Consider the following 11,845-nt stretch of genomic DNA (forward strand, 5'->3'; position numbering starts at 1 on the left):
GCACACATAGTTTTTTTCCTCATTCTTTGGTCATTCTTCTTCATTTTTGCTCGACTTTCACTTGTTTTACTTCGATTCTTCGACTAAATATATGCAATAACGGACTGACATCAAAGTCTGTATACTACTCTACGACTTCAACTATATAATCAAATTAAGGAGTAATTGATCTTAGTACCTTTTCAATGATTACTTGTTCGAGATCGTTTATCCACAAAATTTCATCTGATTCGTGACCACAGTCACTCTAGAGATGTAATCAGGCACCTTGTTCTTCATGCTGAGATTCTGATATTGCTTGCGTAGTGACTGCAGCTTTACTTTCTTCACTAATGTGTCACCACCATAGCACCTGACTAGTGTATTCCATGTCGCCTTCGCCGTCGTCGAATCAACAATATTCTCAAACACCTTCGTATCAAAACACTGATGGATATAAAACAATGCTTTCTAATCCTTCTTCCTCTTTTCAGGTTGCACATTTTCTTTGCGCTACTGTTGCATTTTCTGCAACCGACATGTAACTGTCATTGACGAGATCAAGAGCATCTTAAGCTCCAAATAACACACATATTTAAATTGATTACCAATTCCAATTATTTCCGTCAAATACTGGAAACTTTGTACTCAAGCTACCATTTATGTCGTTCATCTTCGTTCTTGTGCAAATCACTCTGTTAGCACCAACATTCGTGTGTTCCAAACCATAAGAATTAAAATCTGTGAATTTGAGGAACAAAATCAATCACACACCTCACTACACTCGTGTTTCCCTGTGAATCAGAACCGAAGTTCTGAATATCAATTGTTAGAATTAACAACAAAACTTCATTATTGTATGCACAAAAAGAATAAGAAGATGAAAGAATTGAAGAGAGAGAAAAAAATCAATTACTAACTTTCAAACTCAAATCTCAAATTCAAATAAAAATATAACTAACTTTGAATTTATATATATTCATCCAAATTCAAATAAAAATATATAAAAGTAATATTTTTAATAACGTAATATTATACTAAAATAAAAGTATATAAAAGTATATGAGATTGAAATAAAAATATATAAAAGTAATGTTTCTAATAACGTAATATTATTTTGATTTTGGCTTTTCATCTTTTAATTAGAACGATTACCATTATAATTTTTTAAACGAATGTTTTTCATTATTTTTAATATTATTAATTTTTTAGTTTGAAAAGATTAAGATTTAAATAACTTGACTCATTAATTTATTTTCAACTTTTAAAATAGTTTAATATTTTTAACAATACTTACTTTTTTTTTTTAATTTTATCATTCAATATATTTATACTATACTATTTAATGTATTACAAAGCAATACTATTTAATTTATTACAAATAAAAAAAAGTTACTCACTTATATTTTTATTTATTATATATCCATATATCATTTTGATTTCCATATCTCCATTATTTTTTTAACGTGATGTTTATTTTAATTCACATAATTTTTTATGTTCATCTATACACAATATTACTACCTCATAGATTATATTAATTTATATATTACTATCACAATTTGAACTATTTTTTCTTAATTATGTATTTCTCTCATATATATTTTTTAAGCATCTAGTGTTGTTAGGTTGGCACGTGCTATTGTTAGGCAGCTATAGTGTTGTTTGACAGTTTGGTTCAACCTTTAATTATTCAACCATTTTAATATCATCTTTCAACATTTTAACACACGTATAAAACAAAAAATCTAAATAAAGTATAATTGTAGTATAAATTTAATAATGAATAACAAAATAATTATAATGTCTAATAAATTTATTTTTTAAAACAAAAGTTATTTTAAATAAATTTTGAATAAAATTTAATTATATTCTCTTGTTAAATTTATATATATCAAAATGATGTCGTTTTATTTAAGAAAAAAACAAAAATTTAATTCGTTGATTTTTTAAAATCATTGATTCATCACTTTTAATATTTTTAGTCGTTGGCCGGTTCTTATTAATTCGATAATTTATCTGACATCAAAATTATTGGATTGCATATCTTTTTATTTAACAATTTATTTTTATTAAAAAGTTAATTTATTTATAAAAAAAAAAAAAAAAAACATAAACGAATTAATTCAAATAATTCTAAATTAAAGTTTGAAAGTAATAAATTGAGATCTTAGTGTTGTATAAATGCACACAGCCATTAATTTTGTGAATTTTTTTTTTAAATATCCAAAATTTTAAAAAAAAATTCAAAATTAACCATTTTTTCAAAAAAATTACACAAATGGGCAAAATTTGTCCTAATTGTGTACATAGGCGCCACCCTAGTTGGCGCCTACCCTTAATGGGTAGGGCAAGTCGCCACTAGGGGTGGCGCCTATGCCCAATCCCTTTTTTTTTTTTTTTTTTTTTTTTTTTTTTTTTTTAAATGTTTTATTATTTTTTTTTTTAATTTTTTTTTTTTTAAATATTAGATATTTGATAAATATATTTTTTTTATAAATTATATTAATTTATATTAACACTTATATATAAATAAAATTATTACAAGATATATATATATTAATTTATATATATATATTAATTTTTATATATATATATATATATATATATTAATTTAATTTATAAACAATTAATATTATACACATTTAATTAATATATATAAATATTTATTTACAAGATATATATATATATATATATATATATATATTAATTTATATATATATTAATTTAATTTATAAGTAAATAATATTATTTATAAATTTTTGGGAGAATTAGGGTTAGGTAGACTGGTGTACAACCCAGATCTTTTCCTATAAATAAAGTGTTATTTCCTTGCATTTTCTTCACCACTGTTTCCTACCACCTTCTGTATCAAGTTGAGTTCATGGCATCCCCAAGACCGTCGTCATGGCAGCGAACATCATCAAGGCGCCCGGATCCTGAACCAGTAATCTTAAAAAGGGATGGGCATGTTATTTTCTCGCCTTTGAAACCCCCAATGGAGATGAAATTTTGGAACATCCGTTCGTTGGACCAACTAAAAAGGTCCTTGATGTCTTGGTTAGAGGGAGATTACCAACCTGGTGAAGTCATCAGAAGGATTCAGAGGCTTAGAACAAGGTTCTCATTTGAAACTGGAGAAACGATACGCTGGTGGGTTGAAGTTGAAAGCGACATTGATTGCATCCAAATGATGCATGGATCAGACGACATAGTGTTAACTGTTGTAATTTCTTAGATTTTAATGGTTGTTTGTCATGTTGTTGTTGTATTTGTTATTGTTCTAGTACTTGTTCTTGTTTTAGTACTTGTTTTTGTTCCAGTATTTGTTTTTGTTTTAGTAATTGGTGTTGTAATGTTAGATGTTTGTGTTTGTTGTTCAAGTGTCATCTTCTATTTGGAATAAAAAGTAAACTTTAATTTAAAATGATTTTGGTACACAGATTTATGAAAGTGAAAACTAAGTTGTGGAACTAGATCCACGATATGGACATTTGTTCTTATTATGCCCTAGTTGTCTACATATGCTACACTTCCTCTGCATTTTCTCTGCGACGTCCATTTCAGTTCTAATGCGCCTGCTATTTGGGCGACCACTTTTATTCCGCCGCATCGATTCGTTGTGCCAAACAATTTCCCCGTCATACTCTGGCCAATACGCCTCCAATGCTACCACCGGAAAGGGATTGTCGTATACATTGAGCAATGTTGCAACTTTGTAGATTGGAGACACTAGCGATAATGCATCGAAGTGGCTGTGTGAACACGCTGCAATGACATGGGAACAAGGCATACGATACGCCTGAAATTGACCACAGTCGCACCAACGGTCTGGTATTAGGACCCTATACTCTTGTCTGGGCAGCCCTTGGTTGTGGTCAATTGTTTCCTTGACACTGAAAGTGTGGCCATGGCGGTCGAATTCCGTAACCCGATGGCTGCTGGCTTTGGCAGATTCCTGCCTCATAAACTTCATGCAGGCATCACTATATACCTGACTCGTCTGCAACACTTCATTCCAGCGCCTGCCTCTTGTTACGAACAACGTTGCCATCCGAAAATACGTCGCACTCACCAATGCGGTTACCGGGAGGTTACGTATGCCCTTAAACACGCCGTTCATTGATTCCACAAGATTTGTTGTCATGTGGCCCCACCTCACCCCATCGTCATATGATCTAGTCCACTTCGCTCGGTCGATATTATCGATCCACCTCCCTGCATCAGAATTTGCCAACACTATTTCCCGGCGATAGTATTGGAATCCAGGTTGGTTTAAGGCATACCCCGCGTTTATCAAATGTTGCTTCAAGAAGTTATCCTTGAACTCCCGCATAAAATTTTGGGCAATATGCCTGATGCAGTAAACATGGGTAGACGGGGGGTCATGCCAGCCATTTGCTGGATTATTGTATGCACTGTCTATTGAGGCGTGCCTGTCAGAAATAACGCAGATGCCAGCTTGTGGAGTCACGTGCGTTCGAAGATTCTTAAGGAAGAAACTCCATGCAGCAGCCGTTTCTCCTTCCACCAATGCAAAGGCTATTGGGAAAATATTTGAATTGCCATCTTGTGCGACCGCCATCAGTAACGATCCTTTGTATTTCCCATACAGCCAAGTTCCATCGACTTGGACAAGTGGTTTGCAGAATGTGAACCCGATGATGCATGGACGGAATGCCCAGAAAAGTCTGTGGAAAATTCCATTACCTTCTAGACGAGTTCCGTCAGGGGATTGTGCAGGCAAGGTCTCCATTATAGTAACCGTCCCAGGTGAATATAATCGTAGTGCAGCCAGGTAGCGTGGTAGTTGTTTGTATGATTCCTCCCAGTTACCGTACACCAGTTCAATTGCCTTGGTTTTCGCTAACCAAGCCTTTCTGTATGACGGTGTATATTTGAAAACAGCCACACAATGGGAGATAATTGTTTTGACCTTCAGTGACGGGTCAGCCTCAACTAGAGGTAATATGGAATGGCAGATCATGTCATGGCTAAGTTTGCGATGATCCTGTGCCATGTTGGTGGCGCCCAACGAAATGAAGCCGACAAGGGAATATGTGGAATGGTATAGAGCAAATACCAATCCAGAAATGATTGTGTCTGACCCGTTCTATTTGGACGATCCCCGGATGCAACAGCCATATTTCCAACAACAACAACCACCACAGTATTCCCAACAACAACAACCACCACCTTATTACCAACAACAACCACCACAACCATTTTACCAACAACAACCACCACCTCCTTATTACCAACAACAACCACCACCACCATATTACCAACAACAACAACCACAACACATGTCCACCCCCCAACCAAATCAACAATACATACCACAAACTCAATCCCAATACCATGAAGACTACCAACAACAAACTCAACATTCCCACCACCATCAACAGTCCCAACACCTACCACAATATCAATCCCCATACTTCCACCAATCCCAACACTTCCAACACGACAATTTCCCAAGCTCTTCCAGTCCTCCACCTAGCCCCGACACGGGTATACAAGAGGACTACCAACAGGACTACTACACACCACAACAAACATTGCACTTTGGCCAACCCGATTCAACCCTAAACTACCAAAGACCACAATTCGAGGGCGCACCCAGCAGTAGTCAGTTTGTCCCACCGAGACAAAGCTTCGAGGGCGCAGAGGGGACCCGTCTTTCCTACAGCACTGAAGGGACTTCCACCGAACCACAACGGCAAGCGGCAAGGGGGCGCGTAAGGGCAAGGGGTGGTAATAGGGAAGCACCACCACCACGTGAACCGTCTAGGCGAGTAACTAGACCTCCCCCGTGCGGATCGTACAAGGGACCGCATCATATGTGATTAATCATATCTTTGTAATATTTGCCTTGTCTATTATTTAAATAAAAATATTTTCTGTTTATTATCTTTATATCTTTATCTTTATCTTTAAAAATATTGTCTATCATATCTTTATACATATATAAATTAATTTTTTTTCCAAAAATTTTCAAATAATATTAATTACTTATAAATTATATTAATATATATATATATAAAAATTAATATATATATATAAATTATATATATATATATATATATATATATAAATAAAAAAATTTATTTATATATATGTGTGAACATAAATTAATATACTTAATAAAAAACATAAATTTATAAATAAAAAAAAATTAAAAAAAAAAAAAAAAAACATTAAAAAAAAAAAAAAAAAAAAAAAAAAAAAAAAGGATTGGGCATAGGCGCCACCCCTAGTGGCGACTTGCCCTACCCATTAAGGGTAGGCGCCAACTAGGGTGGCGCCTAAGTGTAAAAAATGGCCAATTTTGGCCATTTGTGTAATTATTTTGAAAAATTGGATATTTTTGAAATTTTTTTGAAATTTCTGGATATTTAAAAAAAAAATTCTAATTTTGTCACCACACAACACTTTCATTCATCTTCTCTCTCACACACAAGTTACAACCACCATAACTTTCTTAGTTTCTCTCTCCTTCTCTCTTCCAACCACCAAAACTTTATAGTAATGTGATTCCACCATTTTAAATTACAAACACACACAATGACTATGAGATTTAAAATTTTGCATGTTTATTGTTCTCAATTTTCCATTGTCCTATAGTGTTGACTCTTTATTTTCCATGCCTAGTGTTATTTATGGTGCTGTTACAGTAACTTTCACTTATGTTGGATCTACCACCACACTTACTTCAATGATGATGCTCGATGCTGGAAGAGGTAACTCGAAAGAAGAAAAGTTGTAAAAGAGATGGGCATGGAGAACTAATAATAATTTTCACTAAATTAGAACTCATTATTACATAACATTTTCTTTTATTACATAGTAAAAATGATAATAACTAGTTATTATCATTTTCAGCAGCAGCGGAGATGGCGGTGGCAGCACCAGGAGTTGCTCAATTTTCAAAGTTTGTTGAGGATCCTTAGTGCCAATCGATTGATCCTCAATTGATCCTTAGTGCCAATCGATTGGCTCACTAAAATTTTCCACTGTTCATATACAAAAAGTTTGTGCAATCGATTGTAATGCAGTATCAATCGATTGGTCCTGCTAAAATTACATTTTTTCTACAAAACAATAGGTTGTCAATCGATTGATGACAGGGACCAATCAATTGGTCCACTCACATTTTCACATTTCCACTTCACAAACACCATTTCCTTTGTTATTTCATTTCTAACACACAATCCATTTCTTCTTCCACCATAACTCATCATATTACATGCTCATATATACATGTATAACAAGGATTCCAAGTTCATAACCACAAAGATTTCAACATCATAAACACAACCGATCATTTAACCACAACCATAACAAATCATGTTATCGTAACAATCATAAAAACACATAAACACACATGTTCATGGAAAACAACAAGAGCAAGAAAATATTCATCATATAGCATGAATTTTCATGATTTGTCTATAATTCTACAACCCTGATCCTCTAGAAATCTAGGGTTTCTAACTAGAACCCACCTCAAGAAATTGAAGAGGAGAAGTTGTGGAAGATGAGATGAGGATGAAGATGATGGTGTTGATTCCAAACTTTTTCCTTCTTCTTCTTCTTATCCACTAGCTTGTTTTCTCTTCTTCTACCTTTCCCTTGAACTACTTATTTCCACACTAACCTTTCTGATACATAGAGAAAATGAAGTGGCTTATGGTAGGTGATATATGGTAATAACATGTGGTGGTGAGTGAGTCAAAGATCATAAGCAAAGTGCCATGAGAAATATGTGGTAAGAAAGTGGTTACTAGTAGCAACAAATATCTCAAGTGGTACTAAGCTTGTAATATTTGTTCTATCAGAGTTATTGAACCATTATTAGTGTTACCAAAATATCCCAATTAATAAAAGGTCAGTCCCAATTAATATTAATTAAGTCAACCTGAACTCACTATTTACTCTATTTATCCCAATTGGCAACTTTTAGAGCACATAGGAACTCAGTTAATCTCAATTAATAGGAATTTAGGTATTTAAGGAAATACAGGGTATTACATCCTCCCCCCCTTAAATAAAAATTCGTCCTCGAATTCAATATGTGCTTGATGAGGCATTGGTGAATGCACACACTACCTACAAAAGAAACAAAACTATACATAGACATATTTTTGGTATTTGGGTTAGTAAACAAAGAAAAACAAAGTAAGATACAATCAAATGTGCTTGGTGATCTCTCCCAATGCAAACCCAATGAATGAGGGGTAAGGAGGATGCCAAGGTGTGATCGGAATCAGCCAATGCAAATGATAAGATAACATGAAGGATTTTAGGGTCAAAATTGGGTTCTTACACATACTGTAAGGGAAATCCCCAAAAACCATTGGCATCGTAAAACCTGGCACATAAGAAGGCCTAGTGTATCCTATAATAGTGGTATGACACTAGGAGTAGTTGAAATACTTATTGGCTGGTAAGTGGTTTTTGTATCATTATTTCTAATCATTTTCTCTAAGTATTTCTTTGCAGTTTGATCGTTTTACTCCCGTTACCATGTTTTACGCTTTGGTTATATGTTCTTGCTATTTTCAGGGCCTATTGATCATCCAATACAAAGAAGGATAAAAAAACAAGCAAAACAAGGTAAAAAAACAAAAGTCATGTTTTCCCCATAGTAATACCAGGGGTTGTTACCGGCGCCCGTAGAAGTTGTTACCGTTCGTAGCAGCAGAGGAGCGTATGGCTTCCTTTGATGCTTTCCTAGTACATTTACCAAAGGCCTCATACAGGCCGTAACAGGAGAACGAAGCTAAATTCTTTGGTTTCCTTTTTTGGATTGATCCTCAATAATTGTGGCTCTTAGGCCTTATTTGATTTCATATCATTATGATGTAATATGCATTGAATCGAAGATATTATCCTAGTTTTACTTTTTCTATAAAACTCCACTACGCCAAAAAGGTTTTTTAACAGCGCATCTTAGACAGCGCTTTTAAAAGAAAGCGCTGTCTAAGGTTAAAATAAAAATAAAACACGGAAAATGTTCTAAAAAAATAATGAAAGCGCTGTCTAAGGGGGGGGTCTTAGACAGCGCTTTTAGAAAGCGCTGTCTAATACCCCCCCCCCCCCCCCCTTAGACAGCGCTTTTAGAAAGCGCTTTTAAATATAGACCTTAGTCAGCGCTTTTGAGAAAGCGCTGTTTAAAGTCTTTCAATTAAAAAAAAAATTATGAGTACTATTGTACTGAAGATAGTTAGGGTGTAGGTGGCTGTTCCGTCGTAGTGAATAATGGAAGGAAAGAGAAATGTGCGCATTTGCTGTTTATGCAACGAAAGAAGAGCTTCTCTCAAGAGACCTAAAACCCTTCAACAAATTTGCACTGAATGTTTCTACCTCGCCTTCGAAAACGAGATTCACCAAATCATCCTTTCCAACCGTCTCTTCTCCCGCGGCGACCGCGTCGCCATCGGCGCTTCCGGCGGTAAAGACTCCACCGTCCTCGCCTACGTTTTATCTAAACTCAACCGCGTCCACGATTACGGCCTCCATCTCTTCCTCCTCTCCGTCGACGAAGGCATCACCGGCTACCGCGACGATTCCCTTGAAACCGTTCATCGAAACCAGATTCAGTATGGATTGCCTCTCAAAATTGTTTCCTACAAGGATTTATACGGTTGGACGATGGACGAGATTGTCAAACTCATCGGTCTGAAGAACAATTGCACTTTCTGCGGCGTCTTCCGCCGCCAGGCGCTTGATCGGGGAGCTGCTTTCCTGAAAGTGGATAAACTGGTGACAGGACACAATGCCGATGATATAGCGGAGACGATTCTGTTGAACATATTGAGAGGAGATATAGCTAGATTGAGTAGATGCAGTTCAATTGTAACAGGTGAAGATGGACCAATCCCTAGATGTAAACCTTTCAAATATACTTATGAAAAAGAGATTGTTATGTATGCATATTTCAAAAAGCTTGATTACTTTTCCACTGAATGCATTTATTCTCCAAATGCTTATCGTGGTTTTGCTCGCGAGTTCATCAAGGATTTGGAGCGAATCAGGTGCTAAACCCCTATCCATTTATCCTGTTTGTTTGTTTGTTATTTTCACATATTACATCATACTCATGTTCATGAAAATGCAGACCCAGGGCCATTCTCGACATCATAAAATCCGGGGAGAATTTCAGGATTTCTACCACTACTAAAATGCACGAGCAGGGAACGTGTGAACGTTGTGGTTATATTTCAAGTCAGGTATTTTCTACGTCACCATTGCTCTCCCACATGGTTGAATATTAACATAGTTTCATATATATACAATGATACTTTTCAATCCAAATTGACTGTTTCCTTTGAATAAGATTGTTTCAGCTAATCTTGCTTTCGTACCACTATAAACAAATCTTAATTTGAGTAAGCTTATGGCTTGATTGAGTTATTATTTTATATTGCTAACTTTGTTTTTCAACTTTGATATTCTTACTCATTTCAAAAGAATTCCACGTGATTCAACTTGATGATCAGTTTCATCTTCTGTTTTCCTTGGGCTCAATGAGCTGTATTGTAATGGGCTTTCATAGTCCTTAAGATATTGTTTGGTCTTTTTCTCCGTTTGATTTCACTATTGGGTCATCTGAACTAGAACAGCTGAGATACAATAACCTTTTCATGTACATAAATGGTGTAAAGCTTGTGTTCTGCTTGATGGATTGAATCGAGGTTTGCCTAAACTGGGAATTGGACGGAGTCGGGTTGAAGTTGGTTGCAAGGAAGAAAATGAAAGCCATGGAAGAAAAAGCATTGAGAGCAAACAATGTGGATCTTTAGACTTCTGATTTTCTGTGTAGGCATCATTATAACAGTGGGTTCTAATTGATGATCAGAGGTACTTGTAGTTAATATCTATCAGTAAATTCCATGGCAGTTGGTTAAATGTCAATATATCTGATGTCAAAAAGTATAAGGCAGGTAGACTTTGCAGAACATCGTAGTAATATAAAAATAATGATTATTGATTAAAACAATAAGTCTTGAATAGTTGCATTATTCACATATTTTGTTACTTTTCCTTGTAGTTAATTAAACATCTCTAGCTTCATTTTGTGAGCAATATTTTGCGGTACAGTTATTTGTATCTTTATACTCAGAATTCGTCCATACAACTCAACAATGTACTACTGTAGAATGCAACCAATCTTTGTGCTTGTAGCAGCTTTCACCTGTAACTGTAAGAAAATATATGTTTGGTCAATTAGAGGGGGTATCCATAGTCAAAATGCTAATACTTGTCATTCTAGTAGAGTGACCAATATAGTCTGTTTTGTAATATTAGGTGTAAATGTAGTGTTTTATGCTCAAACTATATTGAATTGAAAGAAATACCACTTGCCCATGATTGAGACTCTTCATTGCCAATCTGATATTTTTTTCCATGGATTTAGAACTTTTAATCATAAGGAAGAGCTATTACATGATGAATGGAACGTGTTTATTACTTTACCAGTGCAACAATTTTTATATTTTTTATGTATTATGAGTAGTAGAAATACAGAAAGACAATTTCCATTTTGTCTTCATTTACATGTGTGAAACAACCTTAAATTAATAAACAAAAGAATGTAACAGAAAGTTGACACAACATCAAGCCACGACGTTAAGTTTGAGGAAGATTGGATGCTTTCTTGTCAAGGAAAACTTTTGTTCTCACTCTAAAGACTTCAGCAAAACAGAAACTTTATAAGTTATATCTGATAATGCATGATTTCTTTATTTTTTTGTTTTCAATTGCTTTGATTATAAGTTATATCTGATAATGCATGATTTCGTTATATTTTTGTTTTCAATTGCTTTGATTATAAGTTATATCTGATAATGCATGATTTCTT

At 34.5% G+C, this 11,845-nt stretch overlaps 1 protein-coding gene across 1 annotated transcript; it reads left to right on the plus strand.

Moving 5' to 3' along the window:
* The first annotated feature begins 9,243 nt into the window (after positions 1-9,243).
* On the plus strand, positions 9,244-11,150 carry LOC127087628 (cytoplasmic tRNA 2-thiolation protein 1). The gene is made up of 2 exons (XM_051028549.1): positions 9,244-10,019; positions 10,103-11,150. The coding sequence occupies exons 1-2, from the start codon at positions 9,244-9,246 to the stop codon at positions 10,257-10,259; spliced, it is 933 nt and encodes a 310-aa protein (XP_050884506.1). The 3' UTR covers positions 10,260-11,150.
* Positions 11,151-11,845: the final 695 nt, after the last annotated feature.

This window comes from Lathyrus oleraceus, chromosome 5 (assembly GCF_024323335.1).
Source record: "Lathyrus oleraceus cultivar Zhongwan6 chromosome 5, CAAS_Psat_ZW6_1.0, whole genome shotgun sequence".
Classification (NCBI taxonomy): domain Eukaryota; kingdom Viridiplantae; phylum Streptophyta; class Magnoliopsida; order Fabales; family Fabaceae; genus Lathyrus; species Lathyrus oleraceus.

What these genes read in the sequence shown, in the direction of transcription:
- LOC127087628 (XM_051028549.1), top strand. Translation starts at nt 9,244, where the DNA reads ATGGAAGGAAAGAGAAATGTGCGCATTTGCTGTTTATGCAACGAAAGA. An exon ending in AAGGATTTGGAGCGAATCAG is followed by an intron (nt 10,020 to 10,102) that starts GTGCTAAACCCC and finishes ATGAAAATGCAG; the next exon opens with ACCCAGGGCCATTCTCGACA.